The following is a 23,299-nucleotide window of genomic DNA, read 5'->3' on the forward strand; positions in this document are numbered from 1 at the left end:
TCTCCAAGAGACCTTGCAAGAAATTCCCTCCCTAGGGAGTCCTCCAGGCCTGGCTGGACTCTGTGCCACAGATCTCACAGCTGGAGCAGCTGCTTTTCATTACTGGACTGAAGCTGCAGGGCAGAGACACACCTGAGGGTAGCTGCCTGTCTAACACAGGATTTGCACAAACCCTCCACATAGCAGTCAAGACATATGTCTGGAAGGTAGAGAACAAAAGCTAAACTCCTACTGGCTCAGGAAATATTTTATTCTTTATACTTTCATTAAAAAATAAACATAGGAAACAAAACCACAGAACACTTGTGTGATAGAAACAAACGCAGAAGGTCAGAGCATTGGCTGAAAGTGCATAATTAGGTCATGCTACCACGTCCCTGATCCCACCCTGTCCCCAAGCAAGGAGTCAGCAGGAAGCTCAACGAGCAGCACTACATGGAGCCCAGGCACTGTGGGGCAAGCTGATGGCAGAGGGGAGCCCGTGCTGCCAGGAACGCAGTGAGGCAGGACATGCTGAGCAGGGAGTGCTCCATGAGCTGCTGTGAGCCACTGATGGAGCCTCACCCGGGCTCACGGGGCAGGCCAGGGATAGCAAGTGTCACAGCATGTGGAGTTATGAGACAGGGGAATAAACAGCTGAGAACAAAGGGCGAAACAGAATCCCGGATGTCACTCCAGAACAGCCCTGGAAGCAGAAAAATCCTAGATAAAAGGAAAACCCACACAATGAACTTGAGTGAAAAACTGCCTTGGGTGTGCTGGACTCAGCATTTTGTGTGGGACAAACCCCAGTGACTCACCAGCAGGACCTTGGTGGGCAGCAGCCACCGTGTCCCTGCTCTCCTGGCCTCAGCTCACAGGGTGGGGCACAGGCACGGCCAAGCTCCCAGTGCTAAACGTCATTGGCAGCTGGAGCTGTCAAGCTTTTTGAGGAAACACCATGTGATGAACCTTGCTGAGCACCTGATCAAGAGTACAAACACTGCAGATGCTTCTGTGGCAGGCAACGAGCTCCTCCCCTGCCTCTGCCCCTGTGGCCTCAGGCTCTGGTCACAGTAGCTGACAGCTTTAACCTTCGACTCCTTTGTGTGCAGCCCTGCGAGGACCCTGCAGACACAGTGCCAGTGCAGGCCCCCTCACACACACCAGCCAGCCTGGCTCTGCAGCCACGTGTGCTCGGGAGCACCTTGGAACATTCAGTACGGACACGATGATTTGAAGCTGGAACATAAGAGCAGCTGGACTCACCCTCACACATCCACACGGCTGAGAGCGACCCGAGGACCCGCGGGGTCCTGCGGTGGCTGAAGAGGTGACCCAGGGGTATGTACATGTCCTTGGGAGGGGTCACCAGGCTGGCTGAGACCAGGCTGGGGCAACTCTGCTCTGCCCACAGACTGAGCCGCAGGAACAGCAGAGAGTGCAGCTTCTCCTGACCCATTTATCCCCTTCCTCCAGCTTCCCAGAGAGCCCCCGATTTCAAATGACTGCTGAAATCACACAGTTATGCACATGCTCTAGTCACAAGCAGCACAGAAAGCTGCTGTTCTGGTGCTCATTCCCACAGCATCCACAACGCTCAAGAACAGTCACTGCAAATCATTTGGGACTCTTCCTCCAGCCGAGACTTTTTAGAATGTTTTTCTTTGTGAGTTCCCTCCTGATCACTTCTCCCGAAGGACGCAGACCCCCGCGTCGCAGCGCTGCATCCCCAGGGAGGTGACCACTTCCCAGCTGTCAATGATGGGGTCGTAGCACTCGATGCTGCTCAGCAGTGAGTTGCCATCGTATCTGCCAGGACAGAAAGTTACAGATGAAGGATGGTGCTGGAGAAGAGGCTGAGGCATTCACAGCTCCTCCTGGGAGGCCGGAATAGCCTAAATTACAACCCTTGCATCGGCTGCCATTGCTGTGTGCTGCCGCTCTCCTGCCTGCCTGGGCCCTGGACCTTTGTGCTGCCTGTTTTGGTTGGGCACGGTGACCCCGTGGGTGTCTCCTCTCATGGAGGAGAGGCCCCGTGGAAGGGGCAGCAGCTGTGTCCCCTGGGGTCACTTGCTGAGCACCCAGAGTTGCAGGGCCCCTGGGCTTACCCGGCGATGGCGTAGAGCCGGCCCCGCAGCACGGTGGCCCCCACGTAGCAGCGGGGCGTGGTCATGCTGGTCACCGTGGTCCAGGAGTCGGTGCGGATGTTGTAGGCTTCCACCGAGGAGAGGTGTGCCGTGCCATCGAAGCCACCCACCACGTAGATGTGGTCATTGAGCAGAGCCACGCCAGCCCCTGCGGAGAGAAGGTGGCACAGTCACACCCACGAGTGACACCGGCAGCACCGGGCTCACTGCCACAAGGTGAGCAGGTCAATTCCTCCCTCTCCACAGGACATTTGTTATGTTTGTACCTCCCCCAGAAGAGCTGATAACCGTGTCTTCTGTTGTCTCCAATAGGAAACATGAAAACATCTCGCTCCACTAAACACTGCTGACTCTGTGGCATGGGGGGCCTAGGCAGCACAGCAGCACGAGAGCTTTACCTGGGCTGACACCTGACCACAGGTGTGTGAGCAGAGCAGCACCAGGCCCGCTCTGCTGGCAGGTAGCTGGCTGGGACTGTCAGCCAGAGACAGGTTCCTCTGGTGTTTCTGAGTCCCTGCTGTCACCCAGCTCCTGGCTGTGGCCTGGAGAGTAGCTGCACACTGCTCCATGCAAAGCTGGAGGAGGGATTTCCCTGACATTACTCCTCTGGAAGACAAAATGAAAACTGGTTTCTACACTGTTGCAGAGGCAGAGGTGGCTGGAGCAGCTGCCTGAACAGGTGTTCTCACAGTGAAAGCAGACAATAATATGCTGCTCCAACTGGGAATTTATGAAACCAGCAGCAAATAACCCCCACCAGCCTTAGTTCCTCCTTGGCAGCCCCCTCAGGTACAGCACAGGAGGACACTGTGACATTAGCATGCACTCGGTGGCCTCAGGGGCTCCTGCACAGTCAGCCCTGTCAGGCTGTCACCACCCACGTGGAACTCCTGCACTAATGAATATCCTGAAGGGAATGAGCCAGCTACCCTGGCATGGATCTGTTTCTTTACAAACAGGTTATAAGAGACTTTCTGTTCCACTAAACACATCCTGGCTTTCCCTGTCTGTCCTTGCTGAGAGCCTCAGAACAGCTGGGAATGGCCAAGCTGGCCCAGTGGGCTCTCCAGGAGCTTTGGCTGAAGAGACCAAACCAAGGCCTAATCAGGGAAATTTGGTCCAGCAATGCACTATGGCCAAGGTCTCTGAAAGGTAGCCTCCCTCCAGAATCTGCCCTAAGAGGTGAAAAGAAACAAGGAGGAAATTATCTCTGTGAATAAAGCCAAGATTACTCTTAGTCCTGGTCTTGGAATTCAAACACCTGCACGTGGGTAACTCTTAGATTGTTTTCTGGGGGAAAAGAAATCCTGCAAGGTCCAAGGTCACCAGCACTCACACCTAGGGTGTGAGTAGTTAGCAGCACAAAAACTTGAGCAAAAAAAGGCCTTTGGGCACACCCATGTTTCAGATCTTGGTACTCCAGGTCACAGTGCCAAGGAAGGAACCAGGTGAGCCAGTGCTGGGTCAAGAGCCTCACCAGATTCCTGCTGGCTTGTGGCACCAAGGAGCTCATGCTGCAGCCAAGGCACAGCTACTAAAACCTCCAGCTCCTGTGGGGAGCACAGACCTGGGAAATGCCTCTTGTAGAAAGCTTGAATTCTGCTTCTGGTCTTAAACTCAGCCTTCTCTGGTGCTCAAAGCAGGCCCCATCTGATCCTCAAGCTTCCTAGAGATTCATGGATTGACCTCACATGGTGCCTCTGACCTAGAAAAACCTGCACATTTTATCCTGTATTTTATATGTATGGCCTTCCTGGATCTGGAAAGTACCCAACTCCTAAATCAAATCCATTCCTGGCAGATAAACCAACACTTAACAGGAATAGCCCAGTCACAGGAATAAATATTTAAAGGTTGGGGTTTTGGTGAATGCCACTGCAGGCACAAGAAAACTGAAATGTTTTTGGAACAGAGCCCAGTTTTATTGTGTAGCCAGTACTTGTCCCTAACCAGGACCACTGCACAGGGATCACATGGACGAGTGCTGCCCAGGCTGGCTGTGAGGGCCAGTTATTGAAAGAAGTAGAGAAAAAGAAACCTCAAAAGGGATTTGGAAGAGGGTCTAAGCACATAACTGTAAGCACTGGGAGCCACACAGGTGTGGAGCACACAGCAACCTTCCTGTGCACACACAGGCAGGGCCAGGGCAGCCCGTCAGCGTGGCCTGGAGGGCAGGGCAGGAGCCTGAAGCACACAGTAAGAGCAGGAGGCCAACACACCTGGGCACACAGGAGCTACAGGAGCCCCACGACAACCCCTCTGAGAAATGAAGGAGAGTTTAAACAGAAAGATACCCCAAAAGTAGGATTTAAACTATATTTTTGTCCTAGATATGAGTGCCAACTTAAAGCTCGGATAGAACACCAGGCAGAGAGACAAGTGAAGAGTTGTTGGGGAATAATTATTGTGTGACTGCACCATTTGTGTAGCCCACTGCTGGGCGATACTGCTGGGGCAGTGCTGCCCTGGAGCAGGGCTCAGGTGAAGGAGCCTGGCAGGGCACACCTGCCTTCACCATGTCCCATGCAGCTGACGAGCACTGACCCAGTACTGTGGTCAGTTTGTGCCTTGGGAGCTCTTTTCCATGGCAGGCATTGTTCCTCCTTGTGGAAGTCACACAGCATTTCATCTGCCTCCCTGTAACCCTGCCACTACATTCCTCTATACACACCTTGGCTTGGGATGGAGGCATGTGAAAACTAATATTTCCCCTAGGAATTCAAGCCAGTAAAATCATCCTTTCTCAAAGCCAACCCACCCACTGGGCCAGAGCATCCTCCAGGGCAGCAGAACACACCAGCAGTGACTGCTCCCTCAGTGCAGCAGGAAACACACTGATCTCAAGGCACTGTGGGTGTGGATGTGACAGTCTGGTCAGAGAGAGAGAAAGCTAGATAAACTTTCCCATGAATTGGTCTGAGGGAGCTGGAGAGAAAGAATGATTACCAAATACGAAACAATCCACAGGTGGTGTTTGTAAAAAGTTGATTTCCCATAAGTTTACAGATGGGTGTCTTCTTAATTAGCCAATGGTGACAGTGTTTTGATTAAAGGACCAATCAGATCCACCTGTAGGGAGCTAGAGTATAAAAAGGAATGGGTTCCTAATAAAATTGTTATGAGCCTTCTGAAAACACATGGAGTGTGTCACTCATTTATCCGTGTCATTTCTGACTCAATGGTGACACTGTGGGCTCTTACCTGAGCGCTTAGTGGCCATTGGAGTGACATTTGTCCAGTGTCCAGTGTGAGGGTCATACCTCTCAACAGAATTCAGGATGTTCAGCCCATCGTAGCCTCCTGAAACAAAACACAGGAGCAAACCATGGGGCTCACCTGGGGAGAATGTTTTCTGTGCAGAGCAGTACCATTCCAGGTGGGCCCCAAGCACAGCGTGGCACTGCCATCAGCACAGCCCATCCTGGTGGGACAGAGGATCCTGCAGCCAGCCCAGAGCCAGCTCTGCCCCCACACTGCACTGGGCCATGTGGGACAGCATCACCTCCCCAAACCAGCAAACCAGGCCAGCCCCATGGAGCTGCCTCTGAGCACACTGAGGCCACTGCTGATGCAGCCCTGCACATGTGCAGCTCCCAGGTCTGTGCTGCAGCTGCACGAGGCTGAATGGTGTAGGCTGGGATCTCTCAAGAGCTGTTTCACAAGCAGATACTAAAATCTCTGTGCAGCCCCAGCAAAGGAGCAGCATGCTGCCATCCACCCTGGGGAATAGCATGAGGAAGGGGAATAAACGTGGTTGGTTTATGGCCAGATTCAAGGCCAGGTTGGGCAGGGTTTGGAGCAACCTGGTCTAATGGAAGGTGTCCCTGCCCATGGCAGGGGGTGGAATGAGATGAAGTCCCTTCCAACCCAAACCATTCAGTGGTTCTATGAAAGCAGTGCCTAAGATCTGTGACTCCCCAGGAACACGACTGCAACAGATGTGGGTACAACACTGGGCCTGCCTTCTCTGGGGCCTAGAAGGTGACCCACAGAACAAGCTTCAGAGTGCTTTGTCCTCTGGCAATCTCACTATATTCACAGCTGGTGTAGTGCTCTGAAACTGAAATGAGTGCTACAGGAAGAAGCTGGAGAACAGAGAGCTTAGGATACATTTCTGGAGCACTACAGCCACCACTGCAGGTGCACCCTCTGTCCCACAGCTACCTGCTTCATCTCTGGGCATTTAGACACTGCCAGGCCACACAAAGCCTCAGCTGGCATTGCTTGTCCTCCACACTTCTGCCATTCCTCAAAGGCAGTGTGTGTAAACTGTGTTTAATTTGCAGTGTGCAGCATTCCCTGCAGTGATGTGGCAGCTGCAGTCCAAGCCATTGTGATGGGAACAGTGAGGTCAGGCAGCACTCACTGACACAGCTGTGAGGTTAAACCTCTTCTAACATGGACGTGACAGGTTGGGGCTGCTCAGGCAGCACTTGAATGGTCACTTGGGTAAAAAGGCAGGCTCTGCACAGCTCCAGAGGTGCTGAGGGTACCTACCCAGGCAGTAGATGACTCCATTGGCCACCACGAGCCCCGCTCCCTCCCGTGCTGTCTGCATGTCTCCCAGCATGCTCCACTGGTCGATGTTGGGGTCATAGCGCTCCATACTGGTGTGACGGCGGCTCCCATCGAACCCACCCGAAACGTAGATCATGTCTGCAGGGACAGAGGTGGGACCCAGCCAGTCAGCCAGGAGCACGGAGCACCAGGGCCCTCCCACACGGAGCAAAGCTGCAACATGGACTGCAAACCACAGAAAACAGACCACGGCACACTGGGAGCCAAGATGAACCCAGGCTCCTCAGTCTGGCTCACAGGCCTAACAAACAAACACAAGTTCCATCTGGCACTTAAATCTGCTTCTTGCTGATGGATGAAAGAGAACACACACAATCCAGCTATTTTTTTTCATGCTGCAGAACCACTGAAACACTGCCATGCCCAAACCCAAACCTTGTCCATGGCGAGCCTCATGTCAGTACCTGCCCAAAGTCCTCACTCCTTCCCTGCAGATCTTCCAGTCACTCCAGTGCTGGATGGTCACAGCTGTACTTGGTGTCCTGTGCTCAGCGTTGCCCAACACTGTCACCACCCTCAGAACTTCCCACTCCATAATCTCTCACAGAGCCCCTTTCCCCCAGTTCACAGATACATGCTGCAGGAATGCAGCGGAGGCAGAGCTCCTCTCAGGATATGTGGGCAAGTTTTCCATTTCTGCATCCCAGTGATGAGAAGGCAGAATCTCAGGCTTCCCTCTTCCCCCAGAGCCAGCCCACTCTTCACACAGCAGCTCAGAGCATCTCAGGCCAGAGCTGAGCAGGCTGTTCTGCCCTGGCAGTGACCAGGACGTACCTCCAAGGGTTGTGGCTCCCGCCAGCCCTCGGCGCACGTTCATGGGAGCCACGGAGTACCAGATGCCATCCTCATCCGACGTGTAATCCAGGCACTCCACGGAGCTGAGGCGGGAGCGCCCGTCGTAGCCCCCGATGACGTAGATGCGGTCGTGCAGGGACACCGTGGCCACGTATCGCCGCTTGCGGGTGATGCTCTGGGACAGCAAAGCAACACCAAGGTCACGGACAGAAACAACACTGGGCACGGAGACCAACCACTGCTCTTCCACCCTCTTCTGCTGCTCCTTTGGGAAATGGCTCACTGCCCCAGGGCAGGCAGCACTATGGATTTAAAGGGCACAGCCTGAGTGACTGCCTGCCTCCCACTGCCATGCTCTCTTCTCAGGACCGTGTCTCTCTGCACTCAAATATTTCACACTAAATGTCATTTATCCTGTGCTGCTGCATAACCTCTGATGCATTTGGGACGATTTTGTTAGCCTCCCACTGGCAATGGGAAAAAGTAGGGACTCTAAATATTTGATGAAACTTTCAGCCTCCCAAAAAGATCAGAATTTTGGAACACCAGTTGATACTGAGTCTGCCCTAACAGGTGATACTGAAGAAAAGGCAGTTCTCCACCATTTCACACAGATAAAGGTGATTTTAATTTAGGTAAAAATACTCCTCAGTGCAGGAATTCTCTCTTCCCATTATGTTCCAAAAAGCAGTGGGATCACGCAGCAGCCTGAAGACTGCACTGATTACACTGTGCCTATTGACATTCCAATTATCAGCACTAACCTTAAAGCTTCACACCCCTTCACTAAGAAACATGATCGTTCTCACTCCCACAACCAAGATGTGGGTCTCTGCAGGCTCAGCTGATCAGGTCTGTGACAACAACCCCCTCTCCCTCAGTCACTCTGCAAGCTGAAGTGGTTTCAGCATTCACCATGTAAATCTCTAAAGATTGCACAGGACAGCCCAAGGAGACTGTTATCCAGCTGGTGCTGCAGGATCAGAGTTTGCTCACGGCCTGGGCAGCCCAGTGGTGGTTGAAACCAGTCCCTTACCGGCAGGAAACTCCACTCCTGGGTCTTGGGGTCATATTTCTCCACCACATCAATGGGGGACTGCTGGCTGCCAAAGCCGCCGATCACGAGCAGCACTTCGTTAGCTCCTGAGGCACAGAGGGACAGCAAAGCCAAGTCAATCCCTTCACAACCAAAGGGTCACTTCAGGGGAACAACCTGAAGAAACTCTGAGTCTTCCCTGGCACAAAGCTGCCTCTAAATCCCTGGTTTTGTCTCGGCTCTGGAGAAGGGACCTAACCTGGCTCGGGCACTCACACTCCCTCTGTGCTCAGCAAGAAAGAGAAGGGAGAAACTCTTCAGAACATGTGGCAGACAACTGACTGAGGTGTTAGGAGCTGGCTGCTGGAGGGCTGTTTCTCCTAACATCAGAGGCACTTTGAAAAGGCAAGCTGCCTCAGACAGGTGCTGAAGTTCACTCCTTTTTATCTCCTTTTGTACCCTTTCCACTGTTTTTCCCTAAGACAAGCATTTTCCGAACAACTCAGTGACTGTGCTTGGTAGAAGTTACTGAAATAAAGGAAGATATCACCATTTATTTGCCTTAACAAGGCTAGGGAGAAAAAAAAAAAAAAGCACCTCTAAAGGGGAAGAGGGACATCTCCATCTCCCTCCTTGCACCTTCCCCTGTTCAATTCTCTGTGGAAACTTGCTGTCACTCACCTCACAGCTCTATTTTGGACTCCGATACCTGCCTCTTCAGACAGGAAGAAACTCTTCCCACAGTTCTCGGGACAGCTGCATGCTGGGACAAATGTATCTGCAGGCACCAGGAACTCAGGAAACTGTTTTTAAGGCCACAGCAGGGGCCTGGGATTAAAGGCAATCAGCTAGTCCCCACACTGGCACTAAGCAATCTATAAACCTCTTTTACAGGTGCCCCTGTAAAAGAGGCACCTCTGTCCTTTGCTCCAGTCCACTCTCTGTCCTGCTGGGGACCATGGGATAAGTTACTGCTGTGAAGAACATCAACACAGTTACAAGGCATTAGTCAAGGCGTCTGACACAACACCTGCCAGTGCCCTGGCCCCTCTCAGGATCCTTTCCTCTGCTGCTCACCCAGACGTGCTCGTGTCCTGGGTCCTTGCATCTGGCTCCGGAGCTCGGGCCGAAGGTGGAATTTCTTGGCTTCGTCCACGAGGTCTCTGCACTGCAGGCTGCAGCGTATAAAAGGCTGGGGAGAAACATGAGTCACTGGTACATGCAATGTATTTTAAGAAACCTCAGAGGAACTGTCCTAAAGCCAACTCTCATCAGCTCAGACAGCATGAAAAGGACTTGTGTGCGGGTCCTGGTGCAGATACTGCATGCAGGGAAATGCCAAGGCAACTGAAGACCAGACTGCAGCTGAGAAGATATGGCTCCAGCCTCACAGTCTGGCACTGAAGGCTTCTTAAAGAAAATGGCTGCATTAGAACACTAAGGAAAAGCCACTTCTGCTCCACGTAAGCCAGCAGAAATATGACTAGGAAGGGGAGCTAGCAGTAAAAGCACACTTGATAAGCCCCACATAACTTGTCCTGTACCTGCTATTGGAGGAGAGAGAGACAGCACAGCACAATGAAACTCTTTAGCTGATTTACTGCCCTGATCACTTTGCACATGGGACATGGACTTGTGAAGAGGCAACAGGAACACTGAGGTCTTGTTGAAGAGTGAGGGGCATCCAAGGACAGTCTCATCTCCTTGCACAATGCTGTGTAATTCCCTTCCCTAGCTGAGGGCCTGGACCAACCTTCCTTCAGCTCAGCACTCATTTTCCCATGGCTGTTGGGTGTACATGCTGCTTCAGTACGTTCAGATTTACCTCTACAGGTTCCTGGTGTCTCTGTGAGGCAGCCACATGGGGCCAGTGCTCCACTCTCTATACTGGCCCAAGCTGGAGGATGTGCCACTGGTGTGTGGCACTGCCAGACTGGACAGGTCACCCTTCACATTCACTCTGAGAGCTGAGGGCTGTACACACTCTGTCTTGGGCTGGATTTGGAACAGATCTATTTGTTTTGGTACCAGTCCCTTTTCCATTAGGTTAAATTTCAGTTTGAAGTGGACCATGACAATCTGACTGAACACCCTTTAGCTCTGGCACAACCTACCACAACAGCTCATTAGGTTGTCCTGATTTAATACTATCCATGATCCATCACAAGATGACTTGCTAAATCAGCCTTTTCCTTACATAGAGAAATGTCTCTCATTCACCATTCAGCACCTGTCAGGTGACAAGGGCTAATAACCCTTGAGTACATCCTATCACCACCTAACCTGAAGGCTGGTTTGACCTTCTCTGGGCCTTCCTTTGAAATCTTGCCTGGGGTCAGCACCACTTCCTGTCTGGAATGAAACTTGCACTTAAAAGCTTAATTGTTGCTTTGCATTGTCCCCGTTTTGGGCTGCCTCTGCAGCATCTCAGAACACAAAGCAGCAGCATTGGCCATGGCTCTTGGCTGTGTGTAGGTCCTGGACCCACACAGCTGCTTTTTTTCTCACTCAAGAGGTGTAGGCAAAACATATATCTAGGACTTTTCCCATCTTGAGTTATCAATAAGTTCTTGTTCTTTCTCGTTCTTTATGATAAATATAAATGTATTCACTTGGTTCTTAATTTCTTAGCTTCCCATGAGAAGGTTTAGAAATTTTCCAGCCTTTCTCAGCTTTAGAAAGTGTCTTTTACCTTTTTATATTCCTACACAGAGGTACTTGCTGGCCCTCTGCACCTCAGACACCGTCTGAGGAGTCATGACCTCCCTGAGATCAATGGCAGCAATCTTCAGCCTGGGGGAAGGGAGCCTGCCAGTACTTAGGAATGAAGGCAGAAAGCACTTAGAGACTGCAAGAGATGACAACAGAAAGGTGCTGTGGATATCTGCAGAGACAGCTGGCTAATGGCTCTGGAGAGGCACCCTGCGGCTGCAGAGCGGGATGCTGTGACTGCTGGCACAGCAAACACAGCTCAGTGTGACAGCAGCGCTGCGGCTGAGCAGGGACAGCTGCACAGCGTCACCAAAGAGTGGCAGCAGAGGAAGAGCTTTGCATACGTCCTGGGGGCCAGCAGAGCCCAGGCAGGAGCTGCCCGGGCCGGTACCTCGGTGTCGATGACGTCGGTGATGTAGCGCGGGGTGAGCAGCGGCATCCGCACATACTGCAGCAGCTCCGGCAGCGATGCCTCGCGCTCCTTCTTCGAGTGCTTCACCCAGTTTATCACCGCCTCGAACACCGGCTCCTCCGAGTCCACCTGCAGACAGGAGGCACATCCCGATCAGGTGGCAGCAAAATGTTGGAGCTACTGCCATGGAGCACACAACGTCCAGCTGCTGCACTGCTTCACAGCGAGCAAGGGAGCAGGACACTTCAGCTAGTAGTCCCTTAGGGAAATCCCCGTAAGCACAGGGAATTCTCTCACTTCCTTTTCCTAAACCTGCATTTGCTTTTTCCCCTGCAGCTGAGATCAACAATGGGCAGTCCAAGTCCCAGAGCAGTGAGTGCTACGGTGTGGAGCAGAGCCTGGAGCTGAGAGCTCCATCCACTCACCGGTGGGAACTCACAGGACAGTTCTCTGGAGCAGGAGCTGTGATCCAACAAAATTCAAAGTGCTATCAAAGAGATGATTAGAATCATGTTTCCTTTGCACAGCAAAGTGTCTGCCTTAGGCCCCGGCAGCCCTGTGCCTACACACTGCCCCTTGGACACTCCAGCCAGAGCGGGTACATTTAAGGCTTCAATTCACCTTTTAAAAACTACAAAGGATTTCAGAGTGGAGAATCCCAGGGCATGATTGCTTTTGCTTATTTCTAGTGTTTATTTTATTTTATCGCTAGTTTATTTCTGTCTCCATTTAGGACCAGCACATGCTGGTGCTTACACCACTTTTGGAGATTACATTAACTAAATCATCCAGATTTGATCCTGTTAGAGAACCACAGGTGCTTTGGACACCTATGATTACCAAAAGCAAAAGAATTGTAAAAATCTCATATATATATATATATATATAAAAGAATTATATATTACTTATTACATATACATATATATAAACTATATATTACTTAGACTTTGTTTTCTTTTTGCACATATCCAATGTAAAAGGAAATCAGACATGAATTTATTATCACACAGTCTGTTAACTGAGACTAAATATGAAGATAAAAGAAGAGCCTGTGATGAAAGGACTAAGCCTTCCCACCAGCCTATGCCTGGTCCCCTTTGAAATCCAGTTTGAAGCTGTCAGGCAGAATGTTTTGAAGCAGGGAGCCGCAGAGGTTAATTATGTAAGGCATTCTTCTACACCATTGTTTTATATTTGTTACAGTGTAATTTGGAATGGCCTCTTTCTCTTGGAATTACAGGGGAAGGACAATTAGAGCTCACAAAAGGAGAGCAGACTACTTTATTGTTTCCAATTTCCCCACCTCCTCTTTAAATGCAATAATCCTGTGCTGATTTATTCCCTCCTGAACTGAATGTCCTCAGATATATTTAACAGTTTTACCGTTCATTGAATCATTTATATTTTCTGATAAACGATGAGTAACACTAAATGCAGGATCACAGTGAGGACCTGTCATTGCACTTCTTGAGCAGCCCAGAGATTTTCTGAGGGTGTTCCCTTACCACACTCTTGATTCCACACAGCACCTCTGTGCTGGCACAGCAGGAGAGAGATCTGCTCCTTATCCCAGACTGGTCTGGGCTGGAAGGGACTTTAAAGCCCATCCCATTCCACCCCCTACCATGGGCCTTGGACACTTCCAGGCATGGGGCAGCCACATATTCTCTGGGTACTCTGTGCCAGGGTCTCACCTCCCTCACAGGGAAGAATTTCTTCCCAGCATCAAATCTAAATCTCTCCTCTTTAAAACTGTTACCCCTTGTCCTATCACTCTCTGCCCACGTAAAAAGTCACTCTTCCTCTTTTTTTATAAACCCCTTTATAAGGTTTCCCTGGAGCTGTCTCTTCTCCAGGTGAACACCCCCAGCTCTCCCAGCCTGGCTCCAGAGTAGAGGGGCTCCAGGCTTCCTCTGGACCCTCTCTAACAGGTTTACGTGTTTCTTGTGCTGAGAACCCCAGACCTGGACACAGCACTCCAGGTGAGGTCTCACAAGGACAGAGAAGAGGGGGAGAAGCCCCTCCTTTGCCCTACTTGTCATATATTCTTAAGGCACAACAGTGCATGCCCAACACATTGCCTACTGCACAGTCTGAACCAGCCCTTCCAATCCACAAGGAATGTCACTTTTCCTGAACAGATGATCCAAGAAGCTTGGCTGGGTCATTCTGAAGTTCCTCATTATTTTCTGCTCCCAGCCCAGAAGCTGCTCTCAGCAGCATCACAACCCACAGGAGCTCAGCCCCTCACAGCACAAAACTGCAGCTTGTCAAACACCAAGCACACTCAGCCTGCTCCACTGTGGATCCCAGCTGGAGCCGGGTCCTTCACCACTGCCTCACATGCTTTTTCTCAAGCAGCCTCATTAAAAAGGGGATGTCGGCATGACTGAAGACCACTTTCAAGGAATACATCAACAATTCTCCCCAGCTACCCCTGTACTGGCTTTTCAGGAATCCCATCAAAGATATCCCATACACTGGGGTTTGCTTCCAAGCATTCCGGCTCCCCTGAACTCTGAGCAGTGATTGCTTCAAGCCTTTCAACTGCAGTGAACATCAGCTCTCGACAAAATCCACCTCAATAAATAATCAAGCTCTCTCCTCATTACCAGGGAATAGTCAACTTATTAATAGAATAGTTGGAAAAACATTTGTCATGTTCCAGTCACATAGCACACCCTCCAGAAGCTCACCTTCAGGGAACTAAATCTCCCTGTAAGCCCCTGCAGATTTAGACCACCCTGCACCGTCCCAGGATTCCTTGTGCTGCTATCAGCAGGCAAACAGAAGTTAAGGTTTGAGGCTATTTCTGAAATGTAGGCATTGAGACAACTTATCTTCTCCAGGGAAAGGAGGGAATGAAGAGCCAATAACTCTGCAAAGGGAACTAACTCGCTGTGATTGACTTGCAAGAAACACTTGTGTGACAACAAATTCTTACACAGAAGCTACATGGTACTGATAAAATTACAAACTAGCAAAAATAAAAATAGACGCCTCTTGAAAATTAAATTTCAAATTCAGGAACTGTGTGAGGAGTCCATCCCAGGAGTATGGACTAATTACTGACTGGTTTAAAAGTTTTATTTTAATGCTTTGCACAGTAATGGTACTTTTCAGGTTTTACCTGAATTTCATCACACTTGATGAGCTTTTCAACCTCTTCTTGATTTAAGAGGATAAACTCTTCATGCTGAACCACCTCTGGAAAATGTTTCTGGCTGAAGACCTCTGCAGCTTGCATTAGATCCACACAATTGTGTGTCTCAGCAAAATCCCGAATGCCCAAACAATTTGATGGATCCAGCTGGCTTTCTAGAAACTCACAGCAAGCTTGTTTCACACCTACGGAAAATTGGAGGGGTGAATGAGCACTGCACGCTTACTATCAATCCACTGCTTTGGCAAGGGCTTCAAAAAAGAAAGTTCTAAGCAATAATGAAAATCCAATCCAAATAACAAGTAAAAGTACTACAGAAACATACACATGCATGTATTGCTTTGGAGACTGTGAAGACACTTGGAGCAGCCAGACCATGAGTTTGGGCTGGTTTGAGCTCTGGCTGTTCTATTCCAATGAAAAAATTAAGTCAATCTGATACTAGGAACACTGCAATGTGAGTTGTACCCAGCTTCATGGATTATAAACCACTACTGTGTCTGCTAGTGGATATGGCACCAGATTTCCAGGTCTATGATAACCTTTAGGTAAGTTGTCTGGGATTTGGGATAATTGTCTGGGATAGCTCCATAGGTGCATGTGCAATGACAACAACCAGTCTGTTACTGACCCAGACATACTGTGATGGCAGCTCAAATGACTTCTAGGATTGCTTATTACAGTAATCTAACTGAGCTGTAACATTTATGTGCTATGCAGCTCACAATTCCTCTTGGGAATACTCTTGCAGAAGTACAGTAGCCCAAAGAATGGAACCTGTTTTACCATTTCGTTTTGCAACCAGTGAGACCACAGCACACAAGAAAAGAGAAGTTTGACATAACTACTTATAAATATCAGTTTCTTTTCCATGCACAGAGGGTCAAACAAACCAAATCTCTAAACAGCAGCAATGATGCAATTTGTGCTAATCTTTGAATTACCTTTCAGCTGAAGCAGACATGCTGCTGGAAGCAATTCTTGGACGTTTTCTACTGTCACATGCACAGTTTCTGTATATACAAAGTCCAGCAGGATTTCCATGGTGGAGGCTGTTAGGCCCTGGATATCCACACAGGGTTTATCTTTCTCTGAGAGCTGTAAATTAAAAGGGAGACACAGCTTTATTTTTCATTAATGTGATCAGAAAGCCCACAACCCTCAGCAGGTTTGAAAATAAGATCTGTCAGAGATTTCAACAGAGATTTGTCCTTTCTGTTCTGGTGCTCACTGAAAGGATATAGGGAAGGAGGGAATTCCCCTACAGAATTCCCCTACAGAAATGAGTAAGAGACAAAGTTCTTTATGGATCAAAAGGACAGTCACACTGCACAGTAAAACCTGTGAGCTGAGATCTGAGTCAGCAGAGATTACATGTGTCACCTGTGCAAGACAACTAAACTGTCTCCTCCATGCAATACTCCAAGATTTACTCCAAGGGAATTCCTCCTGCAGTTCATATGGAGTCCCCACCTAGGGGTTGGCCCAAAGCAGGTTCTTTCACGAGGTGTGAAAGAGGCCAATCCACACTCAGAGTCTGGGTATTTGATTCATTTCAGTTCAGCACAGAAAGGGGGGCTGGGGGCCAATCCCCAAAGCCAGCCAGACTGAAAAAACAGTTTACTATTTATACATTTTAGCAACCGAAGGCATTAATGTTCATTGGCTACAAACTATCTAGTTCTCTTATTGATTAGCCTTCTATCTTCTATTGGTTAATGACTTCCTTGCTTCTTATGCTAATTAGTCCCATGCTCAGTCTTCCTCTGGGTCAGGGGACTTCTGGAGTCGGTGGCTGTGACTCAGTGGTCTCAGCGTGCCAGAATTACCTTCTACCCATTCGAAGCTGAATTCAGCACAGCTGCTGAGCTGGCTTTATCAATTTCTTCCTTATTTTGGGAGTTTTGCCAAGTTCCCTGTGGCCCAGAAATTTGGCTTCTCTGTGCCCCCATCAGTAGGACATCCTTCTGCCTGAGGTTTGTTAACTTCCCCCTGGGCATGTCCAGCCCTAAACCTGAACAAGTCAATTCTACTGACAAGTAATTTTCCTTTCCAACACCTGGACATCTTCACCACTCTCCTCTAAAACCAAGCCAAAGAAAAAGCTTTCTCAACTCGTCAGCTTCCTGATTCATTCTTCAAGCTTATGGTGAACTTCATTCCTAAAATGAAATGAAATAAAATGACAGTTTGTGCAGTGATGGCACTTACACAACCCAGACTTTGTCTCCCAACTATTTAATCACCTCTATGATTAATTTTGGAATAATTATTTTTTCCAAGGAACATGATCCTCTCAACGGTCAATCTTTGGGAACAGCAAATTCTGTGAATCCATCAAATTTGCACAAAACAGATTATATTTCACAAAGTATCAGTTTCATGGTTCAGTGCCTCCAGCACAGAGCTGCTGGCAGAGCACCCTATGATTCCTGAACAATGGACTGGCTGGTGGGCTCACTGATCACACCCTGCACATTGCTGCCAGCTCAGCAGCATGGCTGCACCTCAAGAGATAAAGATCTTCCTGTGGCATGCTGCAAAACCAGCCCCTGACTTCTGGAGCAGTCAGCACCAGTGCAAGCACAATGCAGATGACAGCCTGTGGTTTCTGTGGCCAAGAATGAGCCCGAAGTTGGTACAGCCAGTTGGGCAGCGGCTCAGGGAGCAGAAAGCATGACCAAAGCACCATCACTGAGCTTCAAACCTGCCACAGCTGGGGAAAAAGGAGGTGATACAGAATACAGAAAATAAGAGCAGTGGCAGCTACTCCTGCAGAGGCACTCCAGGACACAGCAGAGATGTGCTGAGACTGAGCCTTGTCTATCATGCAGAGATACACTTGCAAGGAAGTACAGGAGGTAATGGCGACCCTTGAAGGAATTTGAGGGAAGAGGCCTTTCAAATCTATTGACTCAGTGAACAACCTTTATGGCTTCCAAATTTGGGAAGGAACAGCAAATTACCTTGTCTGACCTGCTGTGTGACAGGCCAGGCATTGCATTCAGAAGCTAAAACCAGTTCCTGCCTTGACAAAACATCTTCAAAACAAGACTAAACTGTTTGTACCACAAAGGACACAAATGCCACCAAAGTTCAGAACTGTTCAGATGATTCTAATAAGCAAATGAAGACATAGACCATACATATTTAGGATCAAAAATGTCACAAACTTCTATTGACCTCCTGATAGCTGTAAGCATCAGTTCTTCACACATCAGCCTGGAGCTGATAAGGAAGCTCCTGACCCACAATCAGTCAGCCATGCACATACTCTCTTTATATTGGTGACCACAACACAAACCACAAGGACAACACTAATACCAAACAGATGATTACTTCCTGCTTCCCTTATACTTCTGCTACACCCCACTACTTGGTTATTTTGCTCAGTTTAGTCACATGCTAAGAATGCCTAGAAGGAAGGAAGTATTTCATGTAACTTCACCTAATGTGTGTGATGCAGAATTGGGATCCTAACATCATACCTTAAAGAAGGATCTCAGTGTGGAGACAACATGATTCTGAGCACAGAATCATGGATTGGTCTTGGTTGGAAGGGACCTTCTGAGGACCCTCTCTGTCAGTTTGAAGCCATTTCCCTTTCTCCTGCAACCCCAGTGAAAACAGTCTCTCTCCATTTTCATGTTGGTTCCCTTCAGGTAGTGGAAGGCCACCCCAGAGCCTTCTCCAGACTCAACAATCCCCATTCTCTCAGCCTTTCACTCATGAGGACTCTGAGCTGAGCTCCAGCCTGTGTGTGCAGCATTACAGAACTGCCTGCAGTGCTCAGTGCTGGGCTGCTGGGACACAGACAGTCCCTCGTCCATCCATGCAGCCACATCCTTGGACTCAGAATGCAAAATGATGGTCATCCAATGCTAACCAACACACAGGCCAGGCAGCCTTCCTCTTCAAGGTGTTCACTGTTTACTTTTGAGGTTGTTCAGTGGCATCAGAAACATCTCTGCAGTCAGAATTTCAGACTGGTTTCTCACTTTGTTGTTTACTATCAGAGCTCTGCTCACAGTCCCTGAAGGGAGTAAAGTAGCCCATGCATAGGAAGTGTGCAGCAGTACAGATCCCAAAATCAACTGCAGCATCCAGGAAAACAACTAAGGAGAGTCACTTTGAGGCCTCAGGAGTTTTACCTCAAGATGCCCAAGATGCAGAAAGCCTTAAGGCAGGGGCTGCAGGTTACAGCTCTTTTGTGAAACTATGTTGCTTTTTCAATTCCATCCATAAATCATTGTACTGGGTTTGGCTGGGGTAGAATTTATTTCCTTCCCAGTGGCTGGCATGGGGCTGTATTTTGGATTTGTGCTGAACATAGGGATGATAATGGAGATGTTTTCGTTATTGCTGAGCAGTGGTCATACAGAGCCAAGGCCTTCTCTGCTTTTCATACTGCCAGGCTGGCAAGGGGGCTAGGAAGGAGACAGAGCTGGGAGAGATGACCCAAAGTGATCAAAGGCATGTTCCAGACCACATAACATCATGCTCAGTATTTAAAGTGGGGGGCAGAAGGAAGGAGGGGAGGGTTGTTTGGAGTGATGGTGTTTGTCTTCCCAAGTCACTGTTACGTGTCCTGGAACCCTGCTCTCTCTGGGATTGCTGAACACCTGCCTGCCCTGGGAAACGGGGAGTGAATTCCTGGGTTTGCTGTGTTTGCACACGTGGCTTTTGCTTTCCATATTAAACTGTCTTTATCCCAACCCACAAATTTTCCAGCTTTTAACCTTCTGACTCCCTCCCTGATCTTGCTGGTGGGGGAGCAAGCACAGGGCTCTGAGGGGCTTGGCTGCTGCCTGGGGCTAAACCACAACAATCATGCAGGAGAATGGGTCTAAAATTTTGCAACTCCTTTCTTACCGAAGGCTGTTTCTTGGTTTTGCCTTTACTAATGCAGATACACAAAAGTACTCTGGAATAAACCCCAATTTCTTTTCACAGGGGAAGAGAAATGCTGGCATGACAGTGCTAATGTGTGGCTCACTGTACCCTGGAGAGCAATCACAGCGCAGAGAAGATGGCCATGTAAGAACCTGGAAACACCAGCTGTTTACTTCCAGAATAATACTTCTCTGTTCTAGAGGGAAAGAACCCTTCAATTTCTAGAACATAGCCTCCAAGAGAAGACAGAAGTTTCCTTCTGAGGTGAAGCCAGTAATCAGCTCTTAAAAGAACCCAAGTTACGTTAACTTGGACAAACAAAGACAAATACCAGTGCACAGCCAAGATCCAGGGGAGATAAAACTGCTCTGCAATTTTCACGTCAAGGAACAACCCTGCAGGTAAAACTGATGGTGTTTCAGTTCTCCCACACTGCTCAGCACAGGGGCAAAGGAAAGTGTTGTAAAAAAACTGGGGTTCATCAGGTGATCAGTGGCTTCTCCTCATACCGTAGAACGGGAACAGAAAATGGGAAGAAAATTAATACTAAGCTAGACTGAGAACTTTTTAAAATGTTAAAAGTCAGAAGTGAGAGAAGGAAGGAAACTTGAGACACAGAGGGGCAAACGCAGTTGCTTATGACAACAGTATCTGCTGACTGTCTCAGTGTTGTACTGGCTATGCACAGATGTGACACCAGGAATACTGTGGCATAACCCAGGATAAAAGGCCAGGAATGCCATGACATAACCCAAGATCAATTCTGAACAAAGCCTCGTGCAGCCCAGCCTGGCACATTGGAGCAGCCAAGCAGTCCCCGGACCTGCAGGAGGCAAGCAATAGACTGCTGAGGAAGCCTGGCAGGGCCTGTCAGTCCATGACACCACACACACTCTGGGCTCCCTGGAGTCCCAGCCTGGCCAAACCCTGCACCCACAAGTGCCTGGAGAGTGTCCAAGCACTGTCCCATCACAGGCTCTGACACACACAGGAAACATGTCCACTCTGAGGCTTACCAAGCTGCCCCTTCCTGGAAGGAAGCTCTCCCACAAACACTCCATAACTGTGTGCCCTTTGGCAGGTTGGTCACTTTAGGGTTTCCATAACAAAGAAGCAAGTTTGGAAGAAACACAAACCAAGCAAAAGAAAAGAAACCCCTAAAGCAGAGGCATTGTGGGAGCACGAGAGAGCAAGCATTTTTGCCCACTAAGCACAGCTGCTTTCTCAGGAAGAATTTAATTTCCTAGGACGATTCACATGTCTGAATGAAGGTCACTATGATGTTACAGTTAACATGAGTGTAACAAAACAAGGAGAGACATCTCGGCTCAGACCCAAAGCACACCAACCCCCAGCCTTTGTTAGCAGCCACAAAGAATGTTCTGGAGCACACGGGGTGACGGGATCTCTGCACACGAAGTCCAGAAGTCAAAAGCACTGACAGGAACATGGAGGCAAACCTAGAGAAGCAGCGATACCCTGCTGTACTGCTGAGCATCTAGAGCTACTGGAGAACAGAGAACTCCAGCCACCAGGGATTGAATTTGCTTTGTGTGTTTTCTTCATCTAATTACATTTCCTTTATGCAGAGAAAGAGCACAAACCTGATGGATTTACAAATTTCATGAAGATATGGACAAAAAAAGATATTGGTCTGAGGTCAGGCCACACATGCATCATTTTGGTTTCTTTGCACAGGACTGTAAACACCTGCTGCCCTGACAGCACTGAAATAAGTGGGTACACAGAGAGCTCTGCCACAGCCTTCGTGCCTGGGTAAAACAAAGAGAAAAATAATTCCCTGCTGCAATGATTATTGGGCTAGCAGGGAGGGCTTTAGCACCTGTGAGCTACTTAACAATGTTTCTCCCTGCTCATGGGGAAGGTAGTAGGATAAGGAAAGCATCTTCCATAAGAAAAGCTGCAAAGATTGACTCCAACTTATAAAGACAAAGCCAGGCAAAGCATCTGACATTTAACAGAGTGCCAGCTCCAGCTGAAGCAGTGCCTGTCAGTGACTCAGGGAAACTGCACACAGGTAGTGTAAGTCTCACAGGAAGGGCTGAGAGCCAGGGTGCTCACAGGTGAGATGTGCTGGGTGCAGCACCTGGGGCTCAGAGCCAGCCCAGCCCCAGTGACACCCCCATGGCAGGAGAGCAGCACAGCCCAGCTCTCAGCCAGTGCCAAGGGCAGCCCAGAGCACGCGTCAAGCACCCTGCCTTGCACTGAAAGGGCTGCCCAGAATCCCCAGCACGGCTCCCACAGCTCTGCGCCAGGGCAGCAAAGATGCCCGCAACCACGGAAACCACAAATCACCACTGGAAAAATAAGTAAATGTATCAGAACTCTCCGGCTTGGCAGCTCACCCTGGCAGCTCGCTGGGCACAGGGCGGTCGCTGCAGACCATGAATCAAGGCCACAGTCCCTGCCACAACCTCTTAACTCCCCACCAGGTCACAATAAACGGCTCTGGGACCACCAGAAGACACAGAATCACCTCGAAAGGCTCCATGGCGACCAGGACAGAACCCAGAGGGCTCCAGGGCCAGCATGGAGAGATTCACAGTGACCAAGGGCCACCATGGGGATTCCTGAGGCACCCACAGCCACCACGAAGGGATCAAGAACCACAACGGGGGCATTCTGAGCAACCACGGGGAGTATCCAGTGGACTCCAGGATCACCACAAGGGGATCCCGGGCCCCCACGGGGGGATGCTGGCCCAGCTGCTGAGCAGCTCAACAGAGAACAGCCCAAGCACTGGGCGGCCCTGCCTCCTCCACCCACGGAGCACCCAGGGCCGGCGGCAGCACCGACCTCGCTGGTGAACATGGCGCAGAAGTAGTCGCTGCAGGCGGCCAGGACGATGCGGTGGGCCGGGAAGTCCTTGTGCTCCACGCGGAGGGTGACGTCGCAGAGCGTGTTGCTCTTACGCAGGGCGTTCATGGCGTTGAGGATGGACTTGGCGTGGGAGTTGGTCATGATGTCCTTGGGGGGGGCCATGGCGCGCGGCACCTGCGGGCACAGCCAGCACGGCCACATGGCACGGCGCCCGCCGCCGACAGGGGGCGCTGCCGCCGCACCGCCCCGCCCGCCCTCAGCGCCCGCCCCGCCCGGCGCCCCCGCCCACCGCGACCCCGCGCCGCGGCCGCCCCGGCGACACCCGCCCGGGGCCGCCAGCCCAGCCCGGCCCCGCCCCGCCCCGGCCCGGCTCGGCCCGGCCCGGCCCGGCCCGGCCGCACTCACCGCCGCGGGGAGAGGTCCCGGCCCGCACACCTCGCCTCCCCCCGCCCTTCCCTCTCCCCGCGCCGCGCGCTCTGATTGCGTCATCGCGCCGCGCGCAGAGCACCCGCCCCTGGGTGCCGGGCGGTTGCCGAGCAACGAGCGCGGGGCGGGCCCCAGAGCGCCCCCCAGCGGCCGCCGCGGGGCCCGCAGGACAGCGACCCCGAGGGGCCGGGGAAGGGAAGGGAGCGCCGGGAGCGGCCGAGGGAGCTGGGAAAGGGCTCAGCCTGGAGAAAAGGAGCTCAGGAGGGACCTCCTGGCTCTGCACAACTCCTGACAGGAGGGGACAGCCCGGAGGA

At 50.4% G+C, this 23,299-nt stretch overlaps 1 protein-coding gene across 2 annotated transcripts; it reads right to left on the reverse strand.

Annotated features, from left to right (window-relative positions):
- Positions 1-229: 229 nt before the first annotated feature.
- Positions 230-23,063, reverse strand: KLHL12 (kelch like family member 12). Of its 2 annotated transcripts, none has more exons than XM_053963972.1 (12): positions 22,965-23,063; positions 22,536-22,733; positions 15,770-15,923; positions 14,793-15,010; positions 11,642-11,791; positions 9,616-9,730; positions 8,539-8,645; positions 7,482-7,677; positions 6,627-6,785; positions 5,331-5,429; positions 2,091-2,277; positions 230-1,791 (listed from the first exon to the last, which is right to left on the reverse strand). In XM_053963972.1, exons 1-12 carry the CDS (start codon positions 23,046-23,048, stop codon positions 1,665-1,667), a joined length of 1,794 nt encoding a protein of 597 aa, XP_053819947.1. In that variant the 5' UTR covers positions 23,049-23,063; the 3' UTR covers positions 230-1,664. The 2 variants fall into 2 exon arrangements, 1 of the variants encoding a protein (XP_053819947.1); XR_008434745.1 differs by lacking the exon at positions 230-1,791 and adding an exon at positions 2,528-2,735 and having other exon boundaries at positions 2,192-2,277.
- Between the last annotated feature and the right edge of the window lie 236 nt (positions 23,064-23,299).

The sequence above is a fragment of the Vidua chalybeata genome, chromosome 24 (assembly GCF_026979565.1).
Source record: "Vidua chalybeata isolate OUT-0048 chromosome 24, bVidCha1 merged haplotype, whole genome shotgun sequence".
Classification (NCBI taxonomy): Eukaryota; Metazoa; Chordata; class Aves; order Passeriformes; family Viduidae; genus Vidua; species Vidua chalybeata.

Coding starts and splice junctions, on each gene's coding strand:
- KLHL12 (XM_053963972.1), bottom strand. CDS start 23,048: ATGACGCAATCAGAGCGCGCGGCGCGGGGAGAGGGAAGGGCGGGGGGA. Junction 22,734..22,964: donor CGGGACCTCTCCCCGCGGCG/GTGAGTGCGGCC, acceptor CTGTGCCCGCAG/GTGCCGCGCGCCATGGCCCC. Junction 5,430..6,626: donor TGGAGTCATCTACTGCCTGG/GTAGGTACCCTC, acceptor GTTTTGTTTCAG/GAGGCTACGATGGGCTGAAC.